The sequence below is a fragment of the Phragmites australis genome, chromosome 2 (assembly GCF_958298935.1).
Source record: "Phragmites australis chromosome 2, lpPhrAust1.1, whole genome shotgun sequence".
Lineage (NCBI taxonomy): Eukaryota > Viridiplantae > Streptophyta > Magnoliopsida > Poales > Poaceae > Phragmites > Phragmites australis.
The window spans coordinates 36092195-36108710 of NC_084922.1; the positions used below are offsets into that span (position 1 = coordinate 36092195).

Sequence of the window (16516 nt, forward strand, 5' to 3'; positions counted from 1 at the left end):
GTAGTCTTCTATTACGTCAAAAATTCTAGAACTTTTTTATATGTTCTATAATTCATGCGCAACCTATTTTAATTAGATTTACTCAAAAAGCTGTGTAGAATAGAAACTAAAATTTTTCAAAAAAAAATACTACTTGTATAACTTCTAACAATTGTTAGGGCCTCAAATAAATTCTCAAAAATCTAGAAAAATCCACTAATATTTTCTAATTTGATGGACTAATTTTTAAAATTATTTTCAGCCATAGGTTATATAGTGAAAAATGAGTTCCTTTATAATACTTTATTTATATGCATTTTTATCATTTCACGTGATAATAACAAATATAAAAAAATTATTCTGTAAAATAATTAAGTTATACATTGATATAATACATAATTTTTAAGCAACTAAACATATTCTCATACTATCCTATACACTAACTAAATATATTTCTATATTATCTCATACATCAACCAAATACATTCTTGTATATTACACAGGTAGGATTTGAGTTCGAGTTTTAGATTTGACATAGGTGCTTATAATATGCATGTGTGAGTGCATGTGTATTTGATATATATTTAAAAAAATTAGGGAGCATGAAACTATAGAATGAGCAAACTTTTTGAAATTAAATTCAGATGAGGCGTACAAAGAGGATAGTGGTGGTGGAGGCTGGGGTATGTGATGCGTGACGAGGATGGCTCAGTTGTTCACGCATGTGCTGGAAGTTTGTCGTTTCTTTTAGATGCAATGTTGAAGTTTTTGCGTGTATGGGAGGAGTCCAAGCAGCGATTGAGAAAGGTATGGAGAACGTCATGGTTGAAACAGATTCACTTATGCTCAAATTGGCGTCGGAAGGTGTTAGGTTCAGCCTAGCGCCTACTGATGGTTTGATCTATTAGGTTCGTATTCGTTCCAAATTTTTGTCCTAGTGAATGTAATAAAGTAGCGCAACGCTTGGTTGTAACGTCCTTCGGGTTGTGTCCTATCATGGGATGATATACATAACTTAGTGGCCAGAGATATCATTTGTTAGAAATTTATTCCTTAAAAACCTAAAGTAAATTTTGTAAAATTATAGGTACTTTGATAAAATTATTATAAAACTATATATTTAAGTAGTAGTTTCACAAAACTATAGATTTAATATCAATTTTATTATAGAACTATATATCTTTGATAAAATTATCGTAAACTATATATTTAAGTAATAATTTTGTAAAACTACTGATTTAACGTCGGTTTATCGCAAAATTACAGATAAGTTATTCCTAATCTCGTTACCATGACGATTAAACCCCATTTGCAGTCACGCAGCAGCTAACAGCTCATAAAATAGATCGTCTAGGAGCTCATGAAATTACAAATACTTTAAAAAAATTATCATAAATCATAAAATTACATATTCAATTAATAATTTCATAAAACTACAAATCAAACACCGATTTTATCGTAAAACTATATATTCTATCATAGACCTATTAACCTAATGAATGAGCCTCGTTTGTAGTCACACGAACTTCCGAACGGTTTGTTTCATAAGCTACTAGCTGCTATGAGACTGCAAGCGGAGCCCGATCATCATGGTAACGGGGCTGAGAACAAATCCTCTCGAATATGTAGCTTTACGATAAAATTAACGTTAAATCTGTAGTTTTATGAAATAATTATTTAAATCTATAGTTTTGTGATAATTTTACAAAATATCTATAGTTTTTTAATAAAATTAATACTAAATATATAGTTTTGTAAAACTATTTTTTAAATATATAGCTTTATAATAATTTTATCAAAATATATATAGTTTCCGAAATTTTACTTTAAAAACTATTTGCTCGATCTCGTAAGTTTCATTTCTAGCCTACCGAACCTGCTTGCTTGAGACAAAGGATTTGGGACTTGGACGCAGGAGACGACGGGGGCCGAGCCGAGGAGGAGCCCGGGCGATGGGCGCGCCGAAGCAGAAGTGGACGTCGGAGGAGGAGGAGGCGCTGCGGCGCGGCGTGCTCAAGCACGGCGCCGGCAAGTGGCGCACCATCCAGAAGGACCCCGAGTTCAGCCCAGTTCTATCCTCCCGCTCCAACATCGACCTCAAGGTACCGTCCCCTGCATCTCTACGGCCACTCCCCAGCTCGCCGCGTCTCTAGATTTTTTCTCTCTCTCGCGAATCCTTTGCTCCGTGAGTTGAGGCTGTGGCGCTTTTCATGATGTTTTATACCGCCGTCTGGTTTGTGAGCGATTCTCTATTAGCCGTGCGGTGGTGTTGGGATGCTTAGTGGTTCCCCTGCTGGGGATTTATTGGCTGATTTGGGTCGTCGAAGGCGAGATTTTGGGTTTGGGGTTATTGAGGTGGAAATCGTAAAAACAACATACAAATCTACTCTGGTTATTTTGCTGGTGCGTCCAGCTTGATTAGATCCTGCATTGGCCATCAAACATCTCTGCACCTTGCTCCTCCTCCTCCCCGAGCTCCACCCTGTGTAGTACTGCCCAGCAGTGCAACATGACAAACTATCAGTCTAGCAGATTCTACGGACTACCCTACAAATCGATCTCGCCACCTTCCCCCATCATCAACATATGGGCTGCGAAATGTTGAAAGAAAATCAAAGTCCTCACTTGGCTCCTATCCAAAGACAGACTTAACACGAGGAACATCCTTAAAAGGAAAAACCATCAGATTGACGGCAATGATTACAATTGTGTTCTTTGCAACCTACGGGTTGAGGAGACTGCCTTTTACTTGTTCTTCGATTGCACCTTCAGCTCTGCTTGCTAGTCGGAGATCGAGATATTCTGGAATCGGACAGCAGACTTCTTCTTGATGATAGAGCAGGCAGTTCAAGGTTTCCGGCAGCTTTTCTTCATGGAAGTCTTTGCAATTGCAGCATGGAAAATCTGGAAGCAGAGAAATGCTAAAATCTTTCAGAAAGAAAGGCCCTCTCTCCAAAAATGGAAAAATAATTTCTGTGACTCTGTGCAATTGCAGGTGCATAGAATGAAAGGCAACCTCTGCTCTCTTCTCTCTCTATGGATTAGCTTATTTGTATAGGCATTTTCCTCTTCCCGCTTTCTTTTTCTCTGTTCTTATGGTTCTCCTTTTCCCCCTTCTTGAGGTCTTGTACAGCCGTTCTTTTCTTTTCGTTTCAAATAAAAGTTTCTAGCAGTAGGGAATTCCCCTATTGGAGTCCTTCAAAAAAACATGAAACAAATATTGCAACACCTTCCCTTCAATATGTGAATCATCACAAATGCTCCATATAGCCAATGAAACTTTTGCCAGATAACCGATATGCATTTCTTTGCTTCCTGGAACAAATTGAAGAACGAACTCATGAACCGCCCCATGTTCCTAGGTATACCTTGTGTTTGAAGAACAAAATCAGTGCACTCCACATACATTTGGTGACTGTGCAGCAGAAAAAACAGATGAATTGTATCCTTCTCTTCAGTATATAACTCACATGTCTTGCTTCCATTGCCTCCTCTTCTCAACAAGAACTCTGGTAAGAGCAGCATTCCTGCTAACCAACTACATGAAGAAGATTTTCTTAAACGACTGAAATATCATCAATTTCTTTTGTAACAAGAATTTTATCTAAAACATAATCTATTTCTTAAGAGGGAGAAATATGCCCCTTTTATGTCTGAAAATGAATACGCTCTTAGTAATAGAATTATCATAAGTTGTTCCTCCTTGGTCACTTTCTATTTAGTTTTGCCAGAATGATTCCATTCCTTTTCCTGAACCAAAAGTTTCTATGATGAGTTGATGATAATGTTCATAGGAAAACTTGAATTACAATAGTGAAGAAAATCGATGCTACACTCAATGACAGCTATCTACCTATCAGGGTCCTTGTTAAAAATGTTTTTTCAGTCATTAAAATAGCAATTCATGCTACGTGCAGACTACATGATCTAACATAACTCTGCCCTGTGGCATTCTATGCCAAGTCATAGTTATCCTCCAGATCCAGGACTAGTAGCATTCCTGCGCTGAAGAATGTCATGTATTGCTGGTCTTTTTTTTTCTCATATTCTACCTTTGTTCTTTTTTACTTGCGTTTAGGACATCGGCACAGTCTCTAATACACATGTTTTTAGGATAGCTTCTTGATATGCTTCCCTCGAACTATTTCAGCCTTCAACATCACCTCATGGCTAGGTTGGATGTGTCTTCCGTAAGTGCAGACGAAGGTCAATCTTGTTAAACATATAATCATATGAAAGTATTTGTCATGGCGAATCCACTCATATCATTTGTATGTGTCGAATCCTAGTAATTTTTTGCGTATTAATGGTCAGTTTTTGAAGGTTGACTGCATGCATTCTAAAACGACATCTATTCCAGATTTTGTTTTCCTATAGCAACATCTTTGCACTAAATTGGATTTTGAAAGACAATTTCTCATGCCCTTCGTGTTTCTTCCTTCCATAAGTCCATAATGGGAATGGCCTAAAAAAAGTGTCCATTACGGGAACAAATGTACAACAGCATACATTTCCCAAATGTTTAATTATTACCCCTTTAGTCTGTGAAGATGCTTGTGGGAACTGTAATAACATGATATAGGTATTTTGATAGGTTTTTTGGCCAGTCAACCAGCATGATGTATGTCATGTACATTCTAGCAAGTTATAGAAATGTGACGTTCCTTGTGGTTTAACTGGGAAGAAATCTGGATAAACATTGTAATTGTTTTCCATGCATACAATCAAGCAGAAAATATTTATGAAAGTTAGATAGTTCACTGTAACACTGCTTCCATTTGATGAATATAAGAAAAGCGTGTCAGTTCAGTTGTCCTGTGCAGCTTGCACCTTGGTTATAGTTTTTTGTTCTCTATGTGACATTCTTTTTGGTAATTTTCAGGACAAATGGAGGAATCTGAGTTTCAGTGCAAGTGGACTGGGTTCAAGGGATAAAATAAGGGTTCCAAAGATAACTGGACCCTCATCTTCCTCATCGCCTAGCTCACAAGCTCTGCTTTTCCCAACGCCAAATAAAGTTGCTGAAGCTTCACCACCTGTAGATGCTGAAAAAAGGCCGCAGGATGGAAAGACTCCTCCAAAGTTGGTCTCTCTTTATTTGATACTCAAGTCTAATTAATCAGCAAACCTAGTTTTAAATGCCTAGTTATTCTGTAAGATATACATCAATTCCTATCAGTTAAGTACCTTGATTCAGGAGTAATTGCATGATCTCCTGATATGTCTAGGATGTTTACATTTTAGGCGAAACTAGGATGTTTATATTCATCCCATGCCTGATAGTTGCCTCCTATATTGTCAGTCTTTGAGAGGAATATGATCAGTTGAATGGCTATGTTAGTTCAATTTCCATTAGAATTAGATAGAACAGCATCTGGGTTTAAGCAAGCACTTGTTGGTATGGAAATGCAAATGAAAGAGCGGACATGGTTTAGCAGGAATGTAGATAAACCAAACAGTATGTAGAAAAACTTAAATAAGCTGACAAGTCTTAAACCATCCGTATGGTGGAAGAGTTTACAGAGTCAGCAAGGATTGTCAGTCCATTTGCTTTGAAAGTTAGGTATCTGATTGACTCTGGAATCTGATTACTGTGTGTCCAATTTGTCTACTAGGTACGGTGCCATGATCCAGAGCGGACATGGTTTAGCAGGAATGTAGATAAACCAAACAGTATGTAGAAAAACTTAAATAAGCTGACAAGTCTTAAACCATCCGTATGGTGGAAGAGTTTACAGAGTCAGCAAGGATTGTCAGTCCATTTGCTTTGAAAGTTAGGTATCTGATTGACTCTGGAATCTGATTACTGTGTGTCCAATTTGTCTACTAGGTACGGTGCCATGATCCTGGAAGCTCTTTCCGAATTGAATGAGCCAAATGGTTCAGAGATTAATGCGATTTACATCTTCATAGAGGTTGGGTATCTCCACCATTTTTCTTATTTGATTTCATTGTTTTGCAGCAGTTTTTTTTTCCATGTGTTTGGACTTTGGAGTTCATTCAAGTGTTGTTTGTTCCTAACTATGTACTACTTATGATTTGGATACACAACTGACGTTATACGATAATAATCACACATCACAAGAATATACCGTCGCTTGATTTGCTCATAGGAAAAATTAATTTAGTTTAGAAGCTTCTTCTGTTCTGAGAATTTTGTTGGTTATAAGAGCTACCTGGGTGTATTTCAGAAGAATTTCTATCATCACCTGATCTTCAGTATGTGTAAAATGTGTGCTCAATTCCGATGACCCATTTAAGTGATTTTTTGCACATGCCATTTTCTTTATTTGAACTTCAAGGAAACTTTTTGAAGTGCCGTGTTTACTACAGGAGCTGTTTGCACTTTGGATTTGTTAATTACATTTTGTACCACATGATGGGGGTGCTTGATGTATTTGATAGGATTTTGGTATGATAAATGCCAATCATGCTCTGAGAGTTTCTTTCCGTACTTGATGTGTCTTGTTTTATACCATGCAGTATTTAGATTTCACTTTGATATATTTCGAGAATGATGATAAATTGCTTATGCTATCTTTGGTACCATATGCAGCAAAGGCATGAGGTGCAACCAAATTTTAGAAGATTGCTTAGTTCAAAGTTACGGCGGCTTATAGAATCAAAAAAAGTTGAAAAGGTGACATTTTATTGCTTAGTTCAATCTTCCTTTCTTAGATTAGACTATAGTTTTTTTCGATATCCTTTTCATCTGAGTGTGGCAGTTTACCTATTCCCCTTCAGGATTTGTTTGGATGGCCAATAATGGCGTGTTTCCAACCAAATTCACATGGTTCTTAGTTTTTCCCATGGATTGTGCTTAAGTCCTACCTATTCCAAACACATCCAAATGAGCCCTCAGTGTTCCATTTTTCTCCTCGACTAGTCAACAGAAAGGCTAATAGTACCTTTCAGGCCTGCATGTCAGCTGGGGAGAATATTAGTGAGAATATGTCGGGACAATAGGGAAACCTCACTAATCTAACTTCACTGCTGAGGTTTTAATTTGAAGAAATGGCAATTTAAGATTTGATAGTGAATAATTTTGCACTTGGTTTGTCAAACAGAAAACTCAAAGTTCTTTAGACTGTTTGTGAAAACTGCCACTCCACATCTCAATTTACAATGATTTTGTCTGGAAATTGGCCACGGAGTTCAAGTTCTGAATTGTTCATTTTTTATTTCTGTCTTCCCTTCATAAGGAATTTCATTTCAAATTCAGAATGCCATACTTTGGAGTTTATCTTATATAAATTTACTTTGTAGTTTGGATTGAATTGTATCTCTTGTTCTTTATTCTGTATATGGAGCATATGAAATAATCTGGAATCCATTATCCAATCTTTGGGGCTTCTTTGCACATTGAGTAGATGCAACTAGTGGTTATTTAATTACATTCTTTTATCTTAACATAAAACAGGTCGATAAGTTCTATAGGCTCACAGATTCCTTTGCAACAAAAACTCCGGGTCCAATAAAAGCTTCAACTCTAAAGCAGAAGGATCCATCGAAGCCATCAAAGGCATCAAAGAATCTAGGGGTGTTTGCCACTGTTAGTCCCGCACTTGAGGCAGCAGCCGCAGCAGCTGTCAAAGTAGCTGATGCTGAGGCCAAAGCACACCTTGCACATGAGCATATGATGGAGGCTGAAAGGATCCTCAAGATAGCTGAAGAGACGGAGTCTCTCCTTACGCTTGCAGCAGAGATCTATGAACGATGTATGTATTTTATCTTCTTCGTCCAGCATATTTTACCTTTCGCTCCGCCAATTTTCCCATCATCTAACTTTGCACTGATGGTTAAGGTTCAAGTGGAGAGATTACCACAGTAAATCAAGTGTCACAAAGGGAGTTCTGAACTCAACCAGAGGCCTCTCTGTTCTTTTTTGTACATGGATAGGTTGGCCTGGTCTGTGCTCGTATTGCTCCCGTGTTGTATAACTTAACCGTTTGTCCTGTACTTGGGGAGATATGTCCTAGGGTTAACTAAAGAACATCGGTGCACCGCCCGTCCTCAAATTGTCATAATATGTATCTCATCTTGCCTTGCCTGTGTGTCACTGGGAGCTGTGATCGTGAACCCTGATGGCAGTCATCTTTTTTTCCTGACATGATCAGACAACAGAGAAGATAAATGAATAAGTGAATTAAACTGATGCATTCGGGTAAGAGGAGAAAGCGAAGTTTTCCTTGTTCTTCGTGGTATAAGCTATGCGCCTGTGCTGCACTTCACTTTACTATCTGTCACTTCGACAAGGTTGCGTGATGGTCGACCCTTGTTCTTCACGAGTGTGGGAATTATGCTTTTCACCGATGCTTAACCTGTAATCTGTGGCATTGCCGATGGCCTTTGTCAAAAGAAGGCTTGTAAAAGCAGATTCTCCCATTCCCATAATTTTGTATTTTGCGCTGCACTTTGCTACGTTGGTTTCAAGCTTCAGCTTACGAATAATGTGCCTGGACATGTCCATTGCCGACGGCTACAAATGGATCTGGATCAAGTTCTGATGTGAGCACGCTAAATTGAAATTGAAAATATTATGTTTGCACAGCGTAAATCCGTACGTTTTCTTTTCAATATCACTCAAATCATCACCAAATCCAAATGTACTTAAGATATTACAATAAATATTTTAACCTAGAAATATACAAAGATTGTTATTGGGAAATATAACTCCACATGTCTTATGCACGGACGGTCTATATTGACCGTTCATTCCTCTCGTCTGATATTCATCTATAATTTTTTTATCTATTATATGGTTTTTTATATAGTTTTTATATAAATCTCAATCCAAACGTACTATTTTAATAAGCTATGTGCTATATGGCTTTGTGGAATTTTCGTGTTCGAAAATATTAGAGCATGTAGAAAAAAATATTAACGCATCTTTGTCGCTGGGGCTTTACTACGCTCACGACGAGCGAGCTGCGAGCCCACAAAGAGATCCCACCCCTCGCATTCCTTTCCCCCGCGTCGTCGCCTCCTCTTCTACCCCAAATCCACCAAACCCTACCGCCGATCCGGGCCCAGATCGCCATGGCCGCGCCCAACAGCAACGACGCCCCCAACAGCAACGCCAGCGCCAGCGCCAGCGGCGCCGCCGGCGAGGAGGACACCTCGATCGAGGCGCTGGCGCGGCGCGTGCAGGAGCACATGACCCTCGCCTCCAACCCCACCGCCCGCCGCCACAAGTTCTGGGAGACGCAGCCCGTCGGCCAGTTCCGCGACGCCGTCGACGCGTCGCTCCCTGATGGCCCCATCGAGCCGCCCACGCCGCTCTCCGAGGTGCGCGCCGACACTTACCCTCTCCCGGGCGCCTTCGAGTGGCTCACATGCGACCTCGACGACGACGCGTTCCTCGCCGACCTCTACTCGCTGCTCGCCCACAACTACGTCGAGGACGACGAGAACATGTTCCGCTTCAACTACTCCCCCGCCTTCCTCCGCTGGGCGCTCAAGCCCCCGTCCTTCTTCCGCGCCTGGCACATCGGCGTCCGCGCCAAGGAGTCCAAGAAGCTCGTCGCCTTCATCTCGGGCGTCCCCGCGCGCATCCGCGCCCACGACGACGTCGTCCGCATGGCCGAGATCAACTTCCTCTGCGTCCACAAGAAGCTCCGATCCAAGCGGCTCGCGCCCGTGCTCATCCGCGAGGTCACCCGTCGCGTCCACCAGGAGAACATCTGGCAGGCTGCCTACACCGCGGGGGTCGTCCTCCCGACTCCCATCACCACTTGCCGCTATTGGCACAGATCCCTCAACCCCAAGAAGCTCATCGACGTCGGGTTTTCTCGTCTCGGCCCGCGCATGACCATGAGCCGCACAATACGGCTCTACAAGCTGCCTGACGCGCCGCTCACCCCTGGGTTCCGCCGTATGGAGCTTCGGGATGTCGCTGCTGTCACACGGCTGCTGAAGGCCTACCTTGCGAGGTTCGTGGTGGCGCCGGATTTCGATGAGGTGGATGTGGAGCACTGGCTGCTGCCCCGGGAGGATGTGGTGGACAGCTACCTTGTGGAGAGCCCTGAGACGCATGAGGTCACAGATTTCTGCAGCTTTTACACGCTGCCCTCATCGGTGCTGAACAATGCCAACTATGCGACACTCAAGGCTGCATACTCGTATTACAATGTTTCCACCAAAACTCCACTGCAGCAGCTGATGAATGACGCACTGATTGTTGCCAAGCAGAAGAACTATGATGTGTTCAATGCTCTCGATGTCATGGAGAACGAGTCATTCCTCAAGGAGCTCAAGTTTGGTCCTGGGGATGGGCAGCTCCACTATTACCTCTACAACTACCGTATCCGCGGTGGCATCAAGCCATCAGAGCTTGGCCTTGTGCTGCTATAGGGCAGTCTAATCAGCAGTACTTGGGTTACACCCTTTCTTCCACAGCAGGTACTCCTTGTGTCGCTGGTTCATTATGTGTGTTTTGTGATTGCTAGGTGATGATTTGTTTCTCGTCATGATGTAGGTTGCTCACTGTGCAATCCAGTGGTTTCTCATTTTGTTTATTGTGCTAGTGATTCTCCTTGATATGATTGCTATGGCCATTGATGGGAGTCCAAGATGATTTGCAGACGAGGAGACTGGAATTAGTTTTGTTAATTTTAAGACTATTGTTTCCAATTAGTGACATTTTGTGTGCGTGGTTCAAAACGTGTATGTTGGCACTGAGTTTACCAAGAAATTTTGAAAGAACTTGTGTTATGTGGAGTCATTTGTGTGCTGTTGTGTTATGGTGGTACGGATGTTTTGATTCTAGAACATTTTCCACTGCTCATTCAACCCTCCTCCAAATTTTGATGCTTTTTTATAAGCAGATTTCTGTTGGTTTTTGATGTTTTATGATTCAGTAATTTGCTTTGTCTACAGAAACATTGCCAGAAATGGATAGATTGTGGCCTTGTGGGAGGTCGCTACTTCAGGAATCCTCTTTTAGGTTATTCCTGAAAGTGCCTCTAGGATATTTAAGTGGGTTTTGATGATTAACGATAAATAATTTAGGAACTAATATGTTCAATAAGTATTTAAATAGTTAAATGTTCTAATGATAAAAGCTAAATGATGTTGACGATTCTAAAAAAATGAAGAAAGAAGGCAACACTTGCTTTGACAGAAAAGAATATCTCTTAGAGCTTTAAAGTTTATCTCTCCTCTCCCTTGCTTTGTGCTACATCTTGAAAAAGGGTTCAAATGAGAGATCTGAAAGTGAATTGTTTTCATCTTTTTTATTAGGATTGATCTCCAAGCTTCTTCTTAGGTATTTGTTACTTTTAGAGATTGAGGTCTCTCAGACGGTTAGGGCTCACTTACAAACCACCAATTCACTTGTGGTGCACTGTGAGAAGTTTATGAAGGTTGGATTCTGCCACCAAAAGGGAAGGAATACCAAGTAGAGCCGATGAGTATTTTGTGCAACCTCACGAGGAAAAGGGTTAAAAGAGATCCGGTTTAAGTATGATATAGGTTCTCAACAGAGGCGTAAGATTTCCTCAAGGATCCGAACTTTGGGAACAAATTTATGGCGTCTCCCTGCTTTGGTTATTTCTTTCCTCTTATGTGATTTCGAGCAATTCGTTTAATAGACTGAGTTAGACTTTGTGCTTGTTAGTTTTACTTCGAATTGAATATCATCTTCTCTTATTGCATCTTGCATTTGATAGTTTGACTCATCGTGCTCGTAGATTTAGCTTCGTTTGAAATCCAGGCAAATTGGAAGTTTCTCGTGAATATCAAAAGTTCTGGTATAGATCAGAATACCTGATATCTGTTTTTGTTGTGCTGTTCTATTTTATTATTTGAAAAAATGCATATTCACCTCTTTTTAGGTTGTATCTCGATCCTTCAATAGATATCAGTGCCTAATCTCCTAAATTAGGTTTAACCGCTTGCAGAATTCAAGATGACGGAAAAGGTGGAAGGAGCTAGAATCTCATATGAGTATTCAAATGCATCTTCTTAAGTCTTTTCGGTGGAGCACCTTACTTTGATGATACATATTATGCCGTTTGGAAACATAAGATGAAAATGCATTTGAAATCTATTAACACTTCTGTCGGTGACACATGAATCGAGGGTCCCGAGTCCCGAGGCTAGAACAATAGAGTGCCATGTGGCACTCTCCCTCGGGGCTTATCTCCCCGAGGTACGAGAAAACCAAGTTCCAGGAGAGGGTATTTGGGGCCACGAACAGTGGTCCCCGAGTTCCCCGATAACCCGAGAAGACCAAGTGCCGGGAAGAGAGTGCTCAGGGCTGTGAACAGTGGCACCCAAGCACCCAAGTTTCCCGATGATAGAAAAACCAAGTTCCGGGAGAGAGTGCTCGGGGCTGTGAACAGTGGCCCCCGAGCACTCGGTTCCCCGAGGATCCAAACAGTCAGTTTCGGGAGAGAGTGCTCGGGGCCATGAACAGTGGCCCCCGAGGACCCAAACAGTCAGTTCCGGGAGAGAGTGCTCGGGGCCGTGAACAGTGGCCTCTGAGCACTCGATTCCCCGAGGACCAAGAAAGGGCGTATCCGGGAGAGAGTGCTCGGGGTTGTGAATAGTGGCCCCCGAGCACTCAGTTCCCTGAGGGCCTGAGAAGTCCTTCGCCGGTGGTCCCCACAAGGGCTCAGCGGTGAGGTGTTAACTGGTGAGAGGTCCGATGCCGCATTTAAGAGGACGCGTGGCCTGTCACTTCCAACTGCTCCCCCCATGCCTGCTATTAGTCCCTGCCACGGCCTGGCAGGGAGTCTTGGGGACATTTAATGCACAGGTCCCATCGCGCGTCATCCGGCGCGCCTCGAGATAGCATCACAGAGCTCGAGGCACCCCGCCTGCCGCCCTGCTGTGTCAGACCTGCTCTGACCGGGCGGGCACGTCGGGCCGCTCGGTGGCTGCCCGATGGGCCCTCCCCGGGGCGCCCGTTGAAAAACGGCATGATGACGAACAAGACCGAACGGGGGCACGTTTTCAACCCTCCCCGTCACCTCGCGCAGCAACCCATGATGGTTGCTTTCCATTTATGGCGCCTTAGAACTCGCGCCATCCTTTCTGGGCACGCTACCGCCCTGGCGGGTATATAGGCGGGGCGGGCTCCCCAGAGAAAAAGAAATTCGAGATCAGCAGAAGACAAGTCTAGGAGCCTTGATAAGCACCGAAGCATAGATCAGCCGAAGAACAAGGAGCACGAAGCTCTAGACTAGACAAATATTCTTGTAACCCAGCAGATCCTCAGAGAAACATTCTCAGAGCATTTATAGCATACACACAGGAGTAGGGTGTTACGCTTAGTGCGGCCCGAACCTGTCTAAAAATCCTCAGAGCATTTACTACTTCCTGCATCCGATCATTCCACCTCTACCTGCATCTCATTCACTCCCATTTATTTCACCTACGAAGCGGATTCAGAATCATCCACCCCGCTGAATCTCAAAGGGGGTCCCTCCGGATCCCCGCTTGAGGAGTTCACCCTCCGACAACTTTTATTTGGTGTAAAGTGGAAAATGGCTATATTGTGACAGATCCAAACAAACCCACCCTCGAAGATGATCAAAATGAACACAAGAACGCTCAAGCCGTAAATGCAATCTTTAGCACGTTGAGTGTATAAGAGTTCAACCGGGTGGAAGGTCTTGAGAGTGTCGAAGAAATTTGGGATACACTACGTGATATTCATAAATGCACATCAAGTGTCCAAGAATCCAAAATCGAGATATTGAAGAACAAGTTAGATCATTTCACCAAGGGTGATGATGAGACACCAAGTGAAATGTACAACCGTCTAAGCCTACTTATGAATGAGATCAAATGGCTTGGATGCAAGAACACGACCGACAACTTCATTATCAAAAGGATGCTTCGCGCCATCACTTTAAGAAATATCACATTGGTGACACTCATCCGCGAGTGATAAGACTTCAATGATCTCACACCTCATAATGTACTTGGAAGAATCCTAGCACATGACTTGATACAAAAGGAGTCCAAGGAAGTCTATGATCTCAACAACCAAAGCTCAAGCTCGAAGAAACAAGACCTAGCTTTGAAAGCAAGAAAAGAAATCAAATCAAGCACAAGTGAAGATGAGAGTGGAGACTATTAAGACAAGGATGACATGACACTTTTTGTCAAGATATTTAACAAGTTTCTCAAGAAGAGTGGCTACAACAAGGGTGGTGGAAGAAAAACCTTTGGCAAGTCAAAGGAACTGCATTCATTGAGAAGATGCTATGAATATGGTGAACCAAGTCACTTCGTAGCCGATTGTTCAAACAAAAAGAACAAAAAAGACAATGAGAAGAAAGAGAAGCATCACAAGAAAGATAAGAGCAAGTATCACAAGAAGAACTACAAAGGTCAAGCTCACATTGGTCAAGAGTGGAATTCAAATGACTCCGACACCGACTCCGATGAGGATGAAGGTGTTGCCACTATTACTTTTGCAACCACTCCACCGACCAAATCGCTCTTTGATCATTCAAGCGACGATGAGGCACCCGTTTGTCTTATGGCAAAAAGGCGTAAGGTATCATCTACTACCAAATTGCATAGTATTGATGTTACTAGTGAGCATGGTAGTAGTAGTGATAGTGATGATGACTTGCTAGATGATTTAAGCAAAATATCTTTATCTAGCATGTGTGAGTTGCTTGAAACAATATAAGGTCAAGAGGAAACTCTCGAGAAACAAGAATAATTGCTTATATTTGAAAAAGAGAGAAACCTTAAATTCGAGAAGGATCTTGCTAAAGAGAGAGAGAGAGAGAAAAATGAAAAATTGGCTAAAATGTTTGAGTTAGCCAAAGCTTCAAATTCTAATCTTGAAAATTCAAATGAAATACCTTAAGAAATTTGATTGCTTAGATAGAGTTCATAAAGCTATTGAGGTTGAATTTGAAGTTGTCAAGAATAGCACCTCCATCTCTATGCATCTTGCTCTACTAATGTCTCAAATAATATTGATTGTTCTAGATACAAAGATATTGATATTGATGCTTGTGCTACTAACTTTAAATCTATGCAAGTATTAGTAAGTCAAAATGAGAATCTTATGAGACTCCTTCATAAAGCATTCTAAAGTGTCATATAGGTAGTAAGGTCCTCAAGAAGTACCTTGGTTATAAAAAAGGCATCTTCAACCATAAAGGACTTGGATACTATCCTCCTAAGAGAAAGAAGGTTGAAACCTTGATACAAAAGTAAGGATTCATCAATTTTGTCAAAGCCAAGAGTATCCAAAACCATGATCATGCATCTCAAGCTACTTTCGATGCATCATACGTGTTTAAAAAAATAGTCATGGTAGAATTGTTGCTAAATATATTGGTGTTAGAAATAAGCATTTTTCTATTAAGAGATCTATTTGGGTACTAAAATGCTTGTGATTAACTTAAAAGGACCCAAGCAAGTGTGGATACCTAAAAATAGAAATTGATCTATTTTGTAGGACTATATCTCTGGTGGAAGAAGTTGGGTAATCGATAGTGGTTGCATAAATTATATAACCGGAGAGAAATCCATGTTCTCATCATTCAATACAAGTGGATCATCACATGAGAATATTGTTTTTGGAGGCAATGACAAAGGAAAGATAATGCGATTAGATAAAGTGGCTACCTCAAATGATCCTTCCATATCAAATGTCTTGCTTGTTAAATCATTAAATTATAATTTTCTATCTGTGTCTTAATTATGTGAAATGGACTTCAATTTTTTATTTATCGATATTGATGTGACGGTCTTTAGAAAGAAATGACTCAATAATCTTCAAAGATCATATATAGGGCAAGCTTTATCTTGTGGATTTTTTATTGGATAAAGCGATCCTTGAGACTTGTTTAATGGCCAAATCTAGCATGGGTTGGTTGTGGCATCGTAGATTAGCTCATGCCGCAATGAGAAATCTTAGCAAATTTTTAAAGAGCGATCACATTTTGGAACTAACAAATATTTATTTTGAGAAAGATTAGATTTGTAGCACATGTCAAGCCGGAAAGCAAATTGGAGCACCACAAACCGTCAAGAATATCATGACAACATCAAGACCATTGGAATTACTTCACATGGATCTTTTTTTCCTATAGCTTATATAAGCCTTGGTGGTAACAAATATTGTTTAGTAATTCTGATGACTATTCTCGTTTTACTTGGATATTCTTTTTGCATGATAAGAGTGAAACTTAACGAACATTCAAGAAGTTTGCAAGAAGAGCCCAGAATGAGTTCAACATGAAGATCAAGAGAATTAGAAGTGACAACGGGAGTGAATTCAAGAACAACCAAAATGAAGAATTTCTTGAGAGAAAGGATTCAAGTATGAGCTTTCGACTCCCTACACCCCTCAACAAAATGGGGTAGTCGAAAGAAAAAATCGCACACTTATTGAGACGACAAGAACCATACTTGATGAATACAAGATCTCTGATCATTTTTAGGCGGAGTTCGTCAACACCGCTTGTCACGTGACGAACCGGTTATATCTTCACCGACTCTTAAAGAAAACTTTATATGAGTTTCTTACCGACAAGAAATCAAATGTCTCATATTTTTG

At 41.1% G+C, this 16516-nt stretch overlaps 1 protein-coding gene across 1 annotated transcript; it reads left to right on the forward strand.

Annotated features, from left to right (window-relative positions):
* Positions 1 to 1834: 1834 nt before the first annotated feature.
* On the forward strand, positions 1835 to 10765 carry LOC133906362 (glycylpeptide N-tetradecanoyltransferase 1-like). The gene is made up of 9 exons (XM_062348243.1): positions 1835 to 2081; positions 4862 to 5061; positions 5810 to 5894; positions 6536 to 6619; positions 7400 to 7697; positions 7784 to 7829; positions 8531 to 8585; positions 8851 to 10380; positions 10457 to 10765. The coding sequence occupies exons 1-8, from the start codon at positions 1932 to 1934 to the stop codon at positions 10330 to 10332; spliced, it is 2400 nt and encodes a 799-aa protein (XP_062204227.1). The 5' UTR covers positions 1835 to 1931; the 3' UTR covers positions 10333 to 10380; positions 10457 to 10765.
* Positions 10766 to 16516: the final 5751 nt, after the last annotated feature.

Excerpts from the sequence above, each read along its gene's own strand:
- LOC133906362 (XM_062348243.1), top strand. The coding sequence starts at position 1,932 with ATGGGCGCGCCGAAGCAGAAGTGGACGTCGGAGGAGGAGGAGGCGCTG. Across the intron at positions 5,062-5,809 it reads GATGGAAAGACTCCTCCAAA|GTACGGTGCCATGATCCTGG; the intron begins GTTGGTCTCTCT and ends TTTGTCTACTAG. Across the intron at positions 7,830-8,530 it reads AATCAAGTGTCACAAAGGGA|CGTAAATCCGTACGTTTTCT; the intron begins GTTCTGAACTCA and ends ATGTTTGCACAG.